Genomic DNA, 17,672 nt, shown 5'->3' with positions numbered 1-17,672 from the left:
GGCACTTATAAGTTCTACAGGTACATTCTGATATATAAAGTGATTCTATTCACAAATGGTACCCTTAAGTGATTTCCAGGTATTACAAGAAGTATATGTCTTTCTCCTTATCAAAGTGTCAAAGTGTCTTTTACTTTAGGGTATGGGAAATTATTTATTACATGAGCAGATTCTCCCAAGAGAAGGCAGTCATGTCTAACATATTTTGCTGCCCTTCTTTTTATTCAAAGTTGTCACTACCAACTTCACCCATACTTCTAGGGATCAAAGACTAAATCTTCAACCAAAAGTCTTTTCTTTCTATATGACACACATATACACTGTTTTTTTTATTTGTGGCTGCAACTGCTATTTGTAGAGCCTGTCAGTGTCTGTATTTCTGTGTTCAACTTGCGGTCAGCTAAAAAAGAGCCTTTGCTCAGAAAGTTTCCAAATTCTGTACTATTGCATTCCAAGCTGGTCACGGTTGCTATTTTCCCAAGCAGCCCACAACTATGTCATGTCATTTGAAACTATGCTTAAGTGTATCCTTTAGAGTATTTCTTATTCCCCTTCTGCTTATGGTTATGCCATAAAGCTCACCATACTGAAGATGCTTGGGTATTCTTCTGTCATTGCCTCTCTGCACATGTCAGCTGTGAGCATTGTTTCAATCCTCTTAGACCAGCTGACTTCCAGAATCTCAGTAGGGGTGGACCTCTCCTACCACTTCACATTAAACATGACTCCAACAGTAAAATCATTCAGCAAGGTAAATGTGCCATCTTTGGTAGGTATGAATTTCAAAGTCATAAAAAGCTACAGACAACTTTCATTGTCCATTTATGAGAATCAATTCCATAATTGTTCTTCAGTTCTGTTCTGGATGGTAGGAATAGGGCCAAACCTAGGAAACATGATCAGAGGAGAAATCTATTTTCCGCCTTTGTGTTAGTAGGTGTGTATTTAAAATAACTCACCTTTCCCTATAATACGCATCTTAAACAGATTTTCCCTTAACCAAAGGACAAGACCACACAGGTTCAAAACCTACAAGTAACCTTTTAGGAGTTTACTACCAATAGAAGAGAAGAAATTTTCATATTAAAAATATTTAGCATTATTTGATGTCTTAAATGATATCTGCTGCTCATGCTGCTATAAAGTAGCTTCAGTCATGTCTGACTCTGTGCGACCTCATAGTCAGCAGCCCACCAGGCTCCTCTGTCCCTGGGATTCTCCAGGCAAGAACCCTGGAGTGAGTTGCCATTTCCTTCTCCAATGCATGAAAGTGAAAAGTGAAAGTGAAGTTGCTCAGTCGTGTCCGACTCTTAGCAACCCCGTGGACTGCAGCCTACCAGGCTCCTCCATCCATGGGGTTTTCCAGGCAGCAGTACCAGAGTGGGGTGCCATTGCCTTATCTGTAAATGATCTCTAGAGCCCCAAAATAGGAGGTAAGAAAAGGCAGAGACTGAGCTGGTCTATAGTATAATTTCTTGCCAATGCCACACTATGGTAATCTCCTCAAATAAAGATACTATTCTTTTTTATTTTCTACTTTGTAGTCACTTGCATTATGGGGCAGTGATTTTTAAGTCAAACTCCCTAGAGAGCAGAATTCAGTAACTGCTTTTAGCTCTATGTGAAAAATTTTGGTTCTCTTTAATTTCCATGTTTAATTTACTACATAATTTCAGTCATTATCATATTTATTTTTTAAAAAGTGGATAGTCCCCAGCACTCACATCAGAGGTGTCCAGGGTGCCAATTTCCTTTGGCATTTGGACTGATGACTGCTACCTCTACCCTAACCCTGCTGGTGGCAGCTCCCATGGGATGCTGTGATCAATGTTGAGTGTCCTTGTTTCTTCTCTCTCACTCTTAAGATCCATTTGGTTTGCTAACTGCCAGTAGTATAATGTGTCCTTAGTCTACCTCACCATGGTTGATCTTAAGAAATGTGGTCTCATTCATGTCAAATAAAATGCTGGCTTTATAGAATGGATTACTGATAGTTCTATTATTCTTTTGACAGAGAGATACTTATTAGGGGCCTACTATGTGCCAGGTCCAGAGCTAGGCAATAGGGTTACCAAAATGGACAAAATGAGGTCTCTGCCCTCAAGAAGCATATGAGTAATTTCCTATGAATCAGTAAACTATTAATACAATCACATACATTGCCATGAAGTATAAAATAAATCAAATTTATTCTATGTCAATATTGGTAAAAAAATAAAAAGGTACCCAATAATTTTGAGGGTTGAGATACTAGAGAAAAAGTGTTCATAGCAATATCTGGAGAGTCACTAGCAATAATGAATTTATCCCTCATGTCTCAGCATTAACGAATTTTTTCCAACTGAGATCCCTGTCATCTGCAGGTGCTGTTTAACATGTATTTTACCATAGGAAACAAGGGTGTAATCAGTTAATAAAGTGTAAAGAATTAGATTTTTTCCCCTTGAACAAATTGCCTGGCTGTGGCCAACATTCCTGATGCCTCCTCCCTTGTGCAACAGTAAAGAAATATTTGAAGAGAGAAGACTGTTTTGTTCATATTCTACAACTTGCCTCTGGAGACCATCCTAATGAATGCAAAACTCAAGCTAGAATTCTAGACTTTGTATGAGCAGCCACTGATTTTTGTCTTTACCATTATACTACACAGAGGATGGTTTTCCCTCTTACCTCTAATTGAGACTCAAATAAGGTCACTGTGAATAGGAATCCTCTTTCAGTCTAACCATTGTTCTGTGTTACTTTCATTGAGAAAATGGAAACTATGTTCTGTTCAAAGCATTTTCATATACAGGCAGTCCCCATCTATTGAACACTTGACTTTTTTTTTTTCTTTTCCTCATTTTATTTTTTTTTTTTTACTTTACAATATTGTATTGGTTTTGCCATACATCAACATGAATCCGCCACAGGTATACATGTGTTCCCGAATCCTGAACTCCCCTCTCTCCTCCCTCCCCGTACCATCCCTCTGGGTCGTCCCAGTGCACCAGCCCCAACTGCCAACAGCCTCTCTGAAGGGACTTTAAGCTACTCCTACTACCCGTGGAAACTGGAGTTGTTTCTGCTGTCTGTAGGAGCTGGTTTCTCCCTCAGCTCTCCTTCTCTGGGAGCCTCAGTTCTCACGGGCTCCCATCAGACCCTTTGAAACAATTAATATGTGATCACATTCTCCCACTGCTGCCATCAGGACATAAGAAGCTGATTGAAGACCCTGCCAGAATCCTCATAGGAGCTGAACCCATGAGGGAACACAAAGAGTATAAAGAAAATTCTAGAATTCTGGCTGGTTAATGGTGGGAAGGTTCTCCATTTGTGCTTCAAAATCCCTTTCCCCTAGAAATAGCATTATACTGTAATAACATAGCTATGTAAAACTCAGTTGTCTGACAGATTCACTTATCCAGACCACAGCCAGAAATAGGCAGTAAACAAATGACTTCTAAGCCACCAGAGAATATGCATCTTACTTTATGCAAAAACCATTCAAAAACACACTGCCTGCCTGTTTACTCTGTTTTTACATGATTTTAATTAGTTTTAATGAGGTGACAAGCCTATAGAAGATTATAAGCAACAAATTTGAAGAGACTGGAAAAGATGTTACAACTAGGTGGAGTGAAATCTGATAGTTGACAGCAAGGTAAGAGACCAAAAAAAGCGTTAATAAGAAGTTAAGAATTCAAAACCCAACCACAGTGAAAAATCCCTTTGCATCCACAAGCATGGCTACAATTAAAAATTGATATTATCAAGCGTAGTGAAGATGCAGAACACTGGAACTCTCATACATTGCCAGTGGGAATATATTAATACAATGGTACAGTCCCTGGAAAATAGTTTGATAGTTCCTTATAGTAAATACTTACCATATATCCCTAAGGTTCCACCCTTAGGTGTTGACCCAAGAAAAATGAAAACGTATGACCTACAAAGACTCATACTCATATCAGCTTTATTCATAATATCCCCATACTGGAAATAACCAAAATGTCCCTCAAAAGGCAGATGCGTTAAAAAGCTATAGTATATCCATACAATTAAGTACTACTCAGGAAGAAAAAGGAATGAACTACCAATATTCAATAATGTGGATGAGTCTCACAGACATTTTGCTGAGAGAAAGAAACAACACAAAATCATATAATCATGTTGTATGATTCCATTTATCTAAACTGTTAGAATGGGAAAAATTAAGGTATGCGATAGAATCAGAACAGTGGTTCCTGGATTTGGGGTAGTACTGAAGAATGATTGGAAGGGCCACAAGGGGAAATTCTGGGGTGATGGAAATGTTCCACATCTTGATCTCAATGGTGGTTACAAATGTGTGTATTTTTCAGACTGTATGCTTAAAATATGTGCACTGTATTGTATGTTTGTGTGCTCGGCCACTCAGTCATGTCTGACTCTGAAGCCCCATGGACTGTAGCCCGCCAGGCTCCTCTGTCCATGGAATTTTTCAGGCACGAATACTGGAGTGTGCTGCGATTTTCTTCTCTCGGGGGTATTCCCAACCCAGGGATTGAACCCACATCTCTTGGTCTCCTGCATTGGGAGGCAGATTCTTTACCACTAGCCCCACCCCGGAAGCCCTTTAATTGTATATAAATTATAGCTAAAACTTTCATAAAAGAACAAAATATGTAAAAGGAAAAATTATTCCAAGGATCTCCTTGCTATAGGATAAAATTTTGATTCCTTAACATAATCTGGTCTTTGTTTAATATCTCTTGCCTCATTCCTTACCATTCCTTCCCACCTCCTACCACTTATTTTAAGGTACTTTTATTTCCAAAAATAGCTTTTCTCTCTCTTTCCTCTGAACCTTGAAGCATAATGGTCCTTTTGCCTGGAATTCCTTTCCATTTTCCCATTCCTCACTAAATTCTCAACATCCTACAGGATTCATAGAAGTAGCACCTCCTGCAAGAAGCCTTGTCCACTCCCAGTCTGTATTAGATACAGAGAACTTTACGCTTCTCTTTACTTAACAAAGCATGTATCACTCTGTAATGTAATTGTAACTTTAAAAAAAAAAACTTAAAACCATAGTGGGCTGGTGCCATTTAATGTACAGGCAAATAGTTTTCTACATACTCAGTAAACACAGAGTTAAATCATGTTGTAGTCAAAATAGTTGGAGTTTCAGCACTTCAGCACAAGTTATTAAGAACACTCTTCTATCTAGAATTACTTGTTCTACACTAAAATAATTGAGATTTTAGTGTAAATAGTAGTTTGGGATTATATCATTATTATTGTGATAAGTTATTTATGTTGGCATCACTGACTCAATGGACATGAGTTTGAGTAAACTCCAGGGAGTTGGTGATGGACAAGGAGGCATGGTGTGCTGCAGTCCATAGGGTCGCAAAGAGTCAGACACAACTGAGCTACTGAACTGAACTGAACTGATTTATGTTGTGGGTTAAGTAACTTTATTTGGGCTTTATCTGGAAACCTAGCCAGACTTTATTATGTTGATTCTATGAGAAAACGCATTTTATATTCCAGACAAGTGAGAAGGGGGCAATAGAGGATGAGATGATTGGATGGCATCACTGACTCAATGGACGTGAGTTTGAGCAAACTCCAGGAGATAGTGAAGCACAGGGAAGCCTGTCATGCTGCAGTTCATGAGGTTGCAAAGAGTTGGACACAACTTAGTGTCCAACAACAAGAAAGAAGTGACAAAAACACTGCTCAGTTGAACTGTGTGAAATTGCTAATATTTAACCATTTTTGACATACAGAAATGGCAATTTCATATGATTCAACCTAAATATTTTTAAATAAACCCTAAGGCAAGTTGGAGATTGCCTGTACATTCATGTATCAATTATGTATTTAATACATGTATATATTCTGCAAAACACTAATCTTGTATATTAAGGCTATTGGCTGCAGTTTGTCTATGTAAACAGTAAATCACATGCTTTCTAGAAAGTTTGTGTAGAATGTTAAGGCTTTCTTGAGTTCTACCCATCTTTTTTCCAATCAATCAAAGATGCAGCAGAAATCAGGTTATTCTGGAATTGTTTATTTTTTTAACCAACACTAGGATGAAAATATAAATTCATTTCTTCCTTTTAGCCTCTAAACTATCTAACAAGTCTATTTTAATAATTTCAATTATAATAATATATCTCATTTATTAAATGCATATTAGATGCTGTGTACTTGCTAACACAATAACTACTTAATGAACAAAGTACAATTATTGCCCCTATTTATAAATGAGGAAATTAAAACTTAAGGACCTTGCCCAAATTTACACAACTATAAGTGGTAGAGTCAGGTTTGGAATCACTTTCAATCCTATTTTGTAATACTCGGTCTACTGTTTTCCTCGAGCACATTTTCTTTAGCCACAAATAAGCACTCATGCTGTAAAATTATGATTAATTCAGTCAAGTATATATTTAAGCTGTGATTATCATTAGTGATACCAGGCCCATTCACATATGAAATACATTGTACTATTATGAGAGATCATCATAAGACAGTAGAGGACCAAGTACTGAAATGAATCTTATAGACCACAAGTTCTATAGAAGTTCTATTGGAGTAAGAAAGGGAAAAAATAATTGTGCACTTTGTCATTACTAACTCCCAGAAGAGTGTTAACATAAACGATACCATCCTATCATAACTGGATGCACACCATTCTGGGAAGAACCCAAAAGTTCAGCATAGATAGGAATGTGGAAAAGTAATGGCTGTATAATAATGCGGTCCAAGAAGGAGTAACAAGCTGAAGTCTAGTTCTGGGAAGACATCAGTAGTATGTGAGGGAAATTGGAAATCTATGACTGGGATCTCTGAACCCTAGAACTATACTGACAAGTAGGACTGAAGGATTACCCATTAGATATTTGGTGCAGATGGCAGAGGGGCAGACGATATTAACCAAAATTTTATGCCTACATTATTAAAATAATAATGATATCAAAAATGAAAATTTGTACAGTGGAAGGGAGGGTGAGCTTTAGACACTCTGAATTTTTTTTTGGAAGTATAGTTGGTTTACAATGTTGTGTTAGTTTCAGATGTACAGCACAGTTGTTCAGATGAATATATATATATATATTTCAAGGTTTTTCACTTAAATGTTATTACAAAATATTTATAGCTCATTGTGCTATACAGTAGGTGCTTGTTGTTATCTATTCTATATATAGTAGTGAGTATACTTTAATCCCAAACTCCTAATTTATCCCTCCCCCTCTTTCCCCTTTCTTAACCATAAGTTTGTTTTCTATATCTGTGGTTCTAGTTCTGCTTTGTAAATAAGCTCATTTGTATCTGTTTTTAAGATTCCACATATTAGCAATATCAGATGATTTTGTCTTTGTCTTACTTCATTTAATATGATAATCTGTAGGTCCATCCTTGTTTCTGCAAGTGGCAATGTTTCATTCTTTTTTATAACTAATACTCCATTGTATATTCCATTCCATATCTATATCTATATATATATATATATATGTACCACGTCTTTATCTATTCATCTTAGACACTCTGAATTTAAAGTGAAGGCAGACTGTCTACAGAAAGCCAGTTTTTTCTGTTGGCTATTGTTGACTGGAGCTTCCCTGGTGGCTCAGTGGTAAAGAATTTACCTGCCAATGCAGGAGACATGTATTTGATCCTGTTGGGAAGAGCCCCTGGAGAAGGAAATGGTAACCCATTCCAGTATTCTTGCCAGGAAAATTCCATGGACAGAGGAGCCTGGTGGGCTGCAGTCCATGGGTTGCAAAAGAGTTGGATATGACTTAGTGACTAAACCACAACAAAAATAGTTGACTGGCTCAACCTTTAACTTATCTACTCGTTATTTTTCAGATGGCCCTTGTGAATTTCTTCATCCCTAAAGAAAAGTCATACTCTGAAGAGGAAAGTAGGCGTGTTCGCCGCAATAAAAGAAGCAAAAGCAGTGAAGGAGCAGATGGTAGGTCTGCTTGGGTGATCCTTTATCATATATCTGACTATACCATTCTAAAAACTACTTTTTCAAGTATGCTTCACCATCTCATATATGATCCATAGAATCAAGGTTGCAGAAGATTTTCCCAGCCTAACCTACCTAATCTGCCTATACAAAGATCCTGCCTCCTCCAACCCCAGGTACCTTTAGTCCGTTCAGTGTATCTGAGAGCCTTTAGTGTATCTGAGAGCCATGATGGCATTTGGACCTCTCAAGATCACCCTCATAAAGACCTCATCTCTCCTAGGGACATCCTATATCTACTAAGACCATCAAGAGGATTCAGTCCTATTCTTGAAATTGACAGAGTATTGTGCCATGGTAGCACTTACATGATATGTTAAATCCAATGATAATTATGTCTTCATTGGTATCAGTTACCATGCCTCTGGGGCTTCCCTCGTAGCACAGTCAGTAAAGAATCTGCCTGCAATGCAGGAGACCCAGGTTCAATCCTTGGGTCAGGAAGATCCCCCTGGAAAAGGAAATGACAAGCAACTCCAGTATTCTTGCCTAGAGAATCCCATGAACAGAGGAGCCTGGAAGGCTACAGTTGATGGGGTCATAAGAGTCAGACACAACTTAGCAACTAAACCACCACCACCAGACCTCTAGAATTCATCTGTACGTTCCTCAACTACAGAGATTCATTTCTCTTTGTAAAGCCCCCAAATCCAGTCTAGTATCTAGCAAGTTGTTGGTGTTTGTAATATAAATCAATGATGTTGATTGCCCCATTAGCTAAGTTATGATTTGGCATGAAAACCATCTGTATTGAAGGTGAAGCAGTTTCATGTTAACTAGCAATGCATTTTGTGGGGCATAACAAAATGTTGAGCTAGTTCCTGGGCAGGGTCTTTGAACTGATCTATTTTAATATCTTTCTGTCAATTGATAGAATGATACCTCTTTGGCATATGAGTTTGTAGAACGCATAGCTCTGGGCTATTGTAAAGCCATCTAGATTCAAAGACAGCACATGTCTGACAGAATCTTCCAAAGATATATGTTCTAGGGGGTTACAAAGCAATATGACTTTATGAAAGTGAAAATGAGATTTTTTAAAGCTGACATTTGTCAGTGTAAAAATGTTACAATGATGGAAGCAGTTCTAGATGGCATGAGCAGTTAATGCAATGGGGCCAAGAGTTTGTCACTTGGGACAAGAAGAGGTAAAGCTGGATGAAGACTGAAAAAGAGCTCAGAACAACAACCTGTAATAAAGACAAAAGTCAGAAATAAGGTAAGTAGGGTGTTTCTTGAGCATCACTGAAGGCTCAGGGGTAAGAAATCCCCCTGCAATGCAGGAGACACAGATTTAAACACCGGGTTGGAAAGATCCTCTGGAGGGGGAAATAGCAACCCACTCCAGCATTCTTGCCTGAAAAACCCCATGGACAGAGGAGCCTGGTGGGCTATAGTCCAAAGGGTCATGAAGAGTCGGTAACAACTGAGCAACTGAATACACACACACACACACACACACACACAACTGAGCAACTGAATACACACACACACACACACACACACACACACACACACACGTGTTTCTAGTCAATGGAGGTGGCAACAGCTTTGAGCCCTTCAACTGAGAACTGAACCAGTGGGGCTGTTCTCTAGAGGAGATATTTTATATATAATTAATGACCAAGTTTGAACCTAGGAAATGTGGTCCATGAAGTAAGAGTCACCCATTATTGACATCTGTTTTTCGCCAGTTTCCTGGAAGTCTTTGGAAAGCGAAAGTCACTCAGCCGTGTCTGACTCTTACATGGAATTCTCCAGCTCAGAATACTGGAGTGGGTAGCCTTTCCCTTCCCCAGGGGATCTTCCCAATCCAGGGATCAAACCCAGGTCTCCTGTATTGCAGGCAGATTCTTTACTAGCTGAGCCACCAGAGAAGCCCAAGAATACAGGAATGGGTAGCCTATCCCTTCTCTGGGGGATCTTCCTGACCTTGGAATCAAACCAGGGTCTCCTGCATTGCAGGCGGATTCTTTACCAGCTCTTCTACCAGGGAAACCTATATATAAACTGAGAACTAAGAATCGAGGTCACTTTCCTCTCATTATCTTATTCTGTGATGTATGTAGATCTTTCCACCTTCAATTCTTCCTCTGAACCACACCCAGTACCACCAAATTTTTCATATTCCCTGATTGCTACAGAAGCGAGAAGAGAGGTGGTAAGAACAATATCACCTTCTGTCATGGGCATGGTCTTCCCTTCCTCTCCCCAGAGGCTTTTACAGTCCAGTGGCTTTTAAAGTTTACCTCTACATCTGACTTTCCAAGTTTTCTCTTAAAGAAGGCAACTTCCTCCTCTCTCCCAAACCACTTTATCTGGATCTGGCCACCAGATTCTTTGCTACTGATCTTTAAAGTCTTTATACTGTTTTGAAACAAAATAGTTTTTCCGTCTGTTGAAGGACAAAGTCTCTTATTAATTTTTAGCACTTCTTATCTAATTTCCTCCTGACCTCATACTCTCATCAGTCATTAGATGCTGCTCACTTTGTGCCTACATCAAACTTGTTGTGCAATCCAATATATATATATATATATTTTTTTAATCTTCAAAGATTATATTAGTATAATATTGAGAAGTAAAGAGCAAAAGACTTGGTAATGTAACGGGGGTCGGGGGGTGGGGAGAGGAGCCAAGGAAACCGTCAAGGATTCTGGAAAGGTGATGTACTATTTACTGCAAAAATTATCAGAGTGTGAAGATGTGTGGTTTTAGACCGGTATCTATGGGAAATTCAAGAGGAGAAAACCTATAAATAGTTGGATATATGTATCTGAAGCCCAGGAAAAATATCTGGACTAGAAATATAGGTACGGAGATGATTAACTATGTTAGGAGTTTCTCAGTTATAAGTGAGAGATAGCTGACCTAAATGGGATTAAGGTTTGTTTTGTTTTGTTTTGTTTTTAAGAGGGTATAGGGTTTATTGGGGCTTCCCTGGTGGCTCAGTGGTAAAGAATTCAACTGGTAGTGCAAGAGACGCAGATTCAATCCCTGGGTCGGGAAGATTCCTTGAAGAAGAGCATGGCAACCCACTCCAGTATTTCTTGCCTGGGAAAACCCATGGATGGAGGAGCCTGATGGGCTACAGTCCATGGGGTCACGAGAGTCAGACATGACTTAGTGACTAAGCAACATCAACAACAAGGATTTTATTGCCTTATTTCTAACTGTAAAGTCTCTGACAAAGCTGGCTGAAAACCTGGCTGACTCTTGAGGCTCAAATAATGTCATAAGGGACTTCCCTGGTGGTACAGTGGATAGGAATCCTCCTGCCAATGCAAGGAACACAGATTCGATCCCTGGTCCAGGAAGATTCCACATGCCATGAGACAGCTAACCTGTGTGCCGCAACTTAGCCTGTGTGCTGCAACTACTGAAACCCCTGTGCCTAGAGCCTGTGCTTCACAACAAGAGAAGCCTCCATGAGGAGAAGCCCATGCACACAAATGAAGAGTAGCCCCCCACTCACTGCAACTAGAAAAAGCCTATGCCCAGTAACAAGGATCCAGTGCAACCAAAAAAAAAAAAAAATTATGTCATCAGGACTTTCTCAATTCTGCTTCCCTTTGTATTAGCCTCTTTCTTCAGGCAATTTCTCCCTATAAGGTGGCAGAAATAGCTGAGAGCCACTCTAAGCATATATTTTACCAATTTAGCAAGTCCGATAGAAGAAGTGTGTCTCGTCCATCCATTGAATTCAGTAACAAGTATGGTCAGAGCAGTTTGAGTAAAGTAATAGGGACAGAAAGACTGAGAATCAAGTCATATGAGTAGGTAGAAAATAGAAAATATAAGTGAAAGGGAGTGGGAGAATAGCTAGAGATTTATTAACCATCTACTCTACTGTGGACAAGGCACTGTATTATATTACATCCAGAGATACAAAAAATGGGTAAGATAAGGTTCCTTAGTTCTGTAAGTGCATAAGAGAGAATCTTATAAGTACTTCCCAGAGATGGTAAGTACTTATATGGAAGTATGATAAGATTGCAGTGGAAGCACAGAGGAAAGAACCACAGAAAGGCCAGTCAAATATTAAGTATATCTCCAAGGAAATAGCTAGCACATACTAGGCATGTGTATTTGAATGAATAAGTTGACATTAGATTTTGGAGGATGAATGGGACTTCGATGAAGAAAAGTAGAAGATGCATTTCTGACAAAGGGAATAGCAAGTGCAAAGCCTAGCTGATCCCCTAGGGTTTTTGACTCTCTTCTTGGTTTAGGAATCCTGATATGTAATATAGGAGACTTAAAGGAAGGACTGAGAGGAAGCCAGAACCTTTGGGCAGAGAAAGTCTGACTCAAGCCCAGAACCACCTCAGGGCTTTCAAATGCTCACTCAAGCATTTGATCAATAGTATTTTAATCGCAAATTCTCTTGGCATCTTCCCCCATCTCACTACATCTCTCCCCTACTCTCCAAACACTTGGCAAATAAATATTAACATGGCAAATGTAATTCTTCTTTGTTTACAAACAGGAACCATGTACAGTGATTCTTAACTTAATTTTCTTGATCTTCTTCTTACTCATCTCTCTGGTGCAGAGTAACACCATTTAGACCCACAGGGTAATTTAGAAACAGTGATTAACCGTACCTTCTCTCTTGTTGAGGACTCCAAACTGAATTAGAAGACAGATCCTATGTCATTAACATGTTCAGAAATATAGAAAAAGCTATTTTTGAGATGGGGAAGTAAGAGGGATGCTTTGGTGTGAGCTTATGAATCTTGCCTGCATTTTACCGCTTCTTCCTGTATGCATCCCTTTAATGAACCTAGTAATGTGGTGCATTAGTTCAGTTGTTTAGGGTCTAACCTCTCGGTGTTTCTATATACCCTAATGAGGGGGATCTAACCAATCTGTGCTATTTGTCAGATGGTTTACTGGGGGAAAGATGGCTTTGTGCAAATATTCTCCCTGTAGCAAAACAACTCATGGACTTGGCCTGCTGCCAGAAAGTTAGTAGTGTCATCTTTATAGATGAAACTCGGCACATCATTATCTTATACTGTGACAGAAGAGCAGGAAGATTGACTTGTTAATTTGCTATGTTTTGATTCTAATCTGTTTAGAAATATGATTTCTTAAAAAGGAAATGGAAAAAGAATGTGTTTTTCCTGATAACTTCATGATATCTCCTGAGAGTATATTCAGATATTGTAAATACAGCATTTTGATTGTCTCCTCAAATTTCAGACATACTTCAGTACTCTTAAAAAAAAAAGACTACACTGAAAAGATCAAATTTTGAAGTATGAATTACATGCTTCCAACGATTAAATTTTATATTACATGTCACATATTTAAATCTCTATTTTGTTCAAAAGAAACAAAAGATTTCTTACCTGAGTCATGAGGTCATTAATTTGTGTAGCACATTATCTTTATAAGTCACCGCCAAGCTCTTTAAAAGCGTAGGTTTACATTATCACCTATTTAAAGGAGAAGAGTATATTTGTGGTACAAATAATTTATTTCAGAGGTTGTTTTCAAATTTCAGTTCAGCAGTTTGAATATAATTTGTTCTCTCCAACCCAACAGCATAGTATGCAAAATCCATAAGCTATCAGAAACAAAACTCAAATTTAGTACAGTCAAGCTCTGGGTCCCTGGAAGAAATAATACATACAAGAAAGAAAAACTCTGTTGATATCAATAAACAACCTTCCAGACTTTTGGTTTCTCTCTCAAATAGCTTGGGGTAAGGAAAGAGCATAGAATTTAAAGCCACATAGACCTGATTTAAAATTTAAAATTACTTCCAGCTTTGTGGCCTTGGCCAAGTCATATATCCTCTCTTAGCGTAAGTTATCTCATGACCTAAATATAGTAACGGTACTTCCTTTTACTATTACAAGAATTAAAGATAAAGTAAAATGCCTAACTCAATTCCGGCACTTACAGGTTCTCAGTAATTGGTAATTATTAGTATCAAATGAGAATAGTACTATCTCCCTTATCTACACGAAGGACAGACAACTCTGTGGTTTGCATTGCATAAACTTTTGCTCCCTCCACTCACTTGACACAATGCTGGATTTGTTTTTACCCCAAGTCCATCATAGGACATAGCAATTGGAGGTTTCTATTTTCTTATAACTTTCCCCTCCTCTAATCTAATTTTTAGTTTCTTTTCTCTAGGGAATCACAGGACAGTGGTGATGCAGGGACGCCAGCCACTCTCCATAGCAGATGTTGCAAAAACAACAGCAGAAGTCACCCTGGGGCCCCTTTATTGAGACAGTGTGAGAACTCCATGACTCCAGCTAGGTAGGGTCTACAAGTCCATTGTCAGCCTCAAAAAATTACAGAAGACAGACCTTCCCATTTCGTCTTCCCAATAAAGTTTTTTGGGGTTTACATCTCTCAGGGGGGATTTGAGGCAAGAGGCAGATGGCCCCTCAACCCAGGGTACGACAATTGGAGATTCATTCTCTATGGACTGAAACCCCAAGACAAGAATATCAAGACAATTAAGGCAGAAGGCTGAGCCCTGCCCAGACCACATATTTCTCATTGTTGAAGTCAGGAGACCTCCCTGACCACACATGTGCAGAAAAGCCTCCTTGCAAGTCAAAGGGGAAGCAATGTCAAAGAATGTTTTACCCAGCTGCCTTTTCTGTAAAATCCATCTTAGCTAAGAGATATGTGTGCACACATGGGAGGATTCTGAGATTATACCAAATATGGACTGTGAACCAGGCAAATCAAAATGATTGGCCAAAGAAAAGCCAGAAGAAATAACCCTTAAAAGTAATTCAAACTGCCCCCAGGGCACGACTTAGTAACTCTCTCTCTCTGACTCCAGTTCAGTTTAGTTCAGTCGCTCAGTTGTGTCCGACTCTTTGCGACCCCATGAATCGCAGCACGCCAGGCCTCCCTGTCCATCACCATCTCCCGGAGTTCACTCAGACTCACGTCCATCGAGTCCGTGATGCCATCCAGCCATCTCATCCTCTGTCGTCCCCTTCTCCTGCCCCCAATCTCTCCCAGCATCAGAGTCTTTTCCAATGAGTCAACTCTTCACATGAGGTGTCCAAAGTACTGGAGCTTCAGCTTTAGCATCATTCCTTCCAAGGAAATCCCAGGGTTGATCTCCTTCAGAATGGACTGGTTGGATCTCCTTGCCGTGCAAGGGACCCTCAAGAGTCTTCTCCAACACCACAGTTCAAATGCATCAATTCTTCGGCACTCAGCCTTCTTCACAGTCCAACTCTCACATCCATACATGACCACAGGAAAAACCATAGCCTTGACTAGACGGACCTTTGTTGGCAAAGTAATGTCTCTGCTTTTCAATATGCTATCTAGGTTGGTCATAACTTCTCTTCCAAGGAGTAAGTGTCTTTTAATTTCATGGCTGCAGTCACCATCTGCATTGAGTTTGGAGCCCAGAAAAATAAAGTCTGACACTGTTTCCACTGTTTCCCCATCTATTTCCCATGAAGTGATGGGACCAGATGCCATGATCTTCGTTTTCTGAATGTTGAGCTTTAAGCCAACTTTTTCACTCTCCTCTTTCACTTTCATCAAGAGGCTTTTTAGTTCCTCTTCACTTTCTGCCATAAGGGTGGTGTCATCTGCATATCTGAGGTTATTGAGATTTCTCCCGGCAATCTTGATTCCAGCTTGTGTTTCTTCCAGCCCAGTGTTTCTCATGATGTCCTCTGCATATCAGTTAAATAAGCAGGGTGACAATATACAGCCTTGACGTACTCCTTTTCCTATTTGGAACCAGTCTGTTGTTCCATGTCCAGTTCTAACTGTTGCTTCCTGACCTGCATACAGATTTCTCAAGGGGTAGGTTAAGTGGTCTGGTATTCCCATCTCTTGAGGAATTTTCCACAGTTTATTGTGATTCACACAGTCAAAGGCTTTGGCATAGTCAATAAAACAGAAATAGATGTTTTTCTGGAACTCTCTTGCTTTTTGCATGATCAAGCGGATGTCGGCAATTTGATCTCTGGTTCCTCTGCCTTTTCTAAAACCAGCTTGAACATCAGGGAGTTCACGTATTGCTGAAGCCTGGCTTGGAGAATTTTGAACATTATTTTACTAGCATGTGAGATGAGTGCAATTGTGCAGTAGTTTGAGCATTCTTTGGCATTGCCTTTCTTTGGAATTGGAATGAAAACTGACCTTTTCCAGTCCTGTGGCCACTGCTGAGTTTTCCAAACTTGCTGGCATATTGAGTGCAGCACTTTCACAGCATCATCTTTCAGGATTTGAAACAGCTCAACTGGAATTCCATCACCTCCACTAGCTTTGTTTGTAGTGATGCTTTCTAAGACCCACTTGACTTCACATTCCAAGATGTCTGGCTCTAGATTAGTGATCACATCATCATGATTATCCCTGAGTCCACCCACCTGTCTATCCAAATGTACTATACTTTTTTTCCCCTCTTAATAAATACTTTACTTGTTTCATTAAAAAAATAAAATGAGAATAGTACTAACCCATCTATTTCTCAGGTTATGGATCGAATAAATGAGAATACTTTTCCTCAAATATTATAATCTGATCACCACTTTTATACTTGAGAAAAGAAGCTATCTTGCATATCTCACAGGAATGTGATGATCAAAAAGATAATACATGCTAAAGTACTTAGAAAGATATAAATTGGTCTTAAAGATTCAGGTGGAATGCTTATTTTAAATAAGATTTGTCTTAAGAATTCTCTTTTTCTTATCCCACCAATTAATTAAGAATTAAAGAATTTAAAATTGGATATTACAAACTGCTATTGCTATTGATAGTTTTTTGCATATGTTTTTGTCCATCTTGAAGAAATATACACAAAAAGAGTTTCATAAACAAAATATGATTATTCTCAATATACCCTGATTAGTTCAGAGCTCTTATTTAGCAGTCTCCAACACAGAACATAACCTAAAACCACAAAAGAGGGGAGAATGAAACCCAATGATTGAGGAATAAAATCTCAATCCACTGAGGCTTCTTACTCTACACACGTAAGAGAAGGCTAGCACCAACCTCACTAAGCCTTTTGGTTTGTTGTTCAGTCACTCAGTCATGTCCACCTCTTTGTGACCCCATGGACTAGAGCACGCCAGGCTTCCCTGTCCTTCACCATCTCCCACAGCTTGCTTAAAGTCATGTCCATCGAGTCGGTGATGGCATCCAACCATCTCATCCCCCGTCATCCCCATCTCCTGTTGCTTCAATATTTCCCAGCATCAGGGTCTTTTCCAATGAGTCAGTTCTTTGCATCAGCTGGCCAAAATACAGGAGCTTCAGCTTGAGCATCAGTCCTTGGAATGAATATTCAGGTTTCCTTTAGGATTGACTGGTTTGATCTCCTTGCAATCTAAGGGACTCTCAAGAGTCTTCTCCACATCACAATTCAAAAGTGTCAATTCTCCGGTGCTCAGCCTTCTTTGTGATCCAACTCTCACATCCATATGTGACTAGTGGACAAACCAAGCTTTAACTAGACAGACCTTTGTCAGAAAGTAATGTCTCTGCTTTTTAATTGCTGTCTAGGTTTGTCATAGCTTTTCTTCCAAGGAGCAAGCTTCTTTTAATTTCATGCCTTTAGTCACTGTCCACAATGATTTTGGAGCCCAAGAATATAACGTCGTTCACTGTTTCCATTGTTTACCCTTTTATATGCCATGAA

General features: G+C 39.2%; 1 protein-coding gene across 1 annotated transcript in view; it reads left to right on the top strand.

Annotated features, from left to right (window-relative positions):
• EDA (ectodysplasin A) overlaps window positions 1-17,672 on the top strand; it is a 350,649-nt gene that overhangs the window by 249,637 nt on the left and 83,340 nt on the right. The window contains exon 2 of the mRNA XM_052663527.1: window positions 7,849-7,954. Within this exon, the coding sequence (XP_052519487.1) occupies window positions 7,849-7,954 (106 nt within the window). The remainder of the gene's footprint in view (window positions 1-7,848; window positions 7,955-17,672) is intronic.

This window comes from Budorcas taxicolor, chromosome X, assembly GCF_023091745.1.
Source record: "Budorcas taxicolor isolate Tak-1 chromosome X, Takin1.1, whole genome shotgun sequence".
Lineage (NCBI taxonomy): Eukaryota > Metazoa > Chordata > Mammalia > Artiodactyla > Bovidae > Budorcas > Budorcas taxicolor.
The sequence above is the reverse complement of the archived record's forward strand: the minus strand, read 5'-3'. Positions and strand labels throughout refer to the sequence as shown.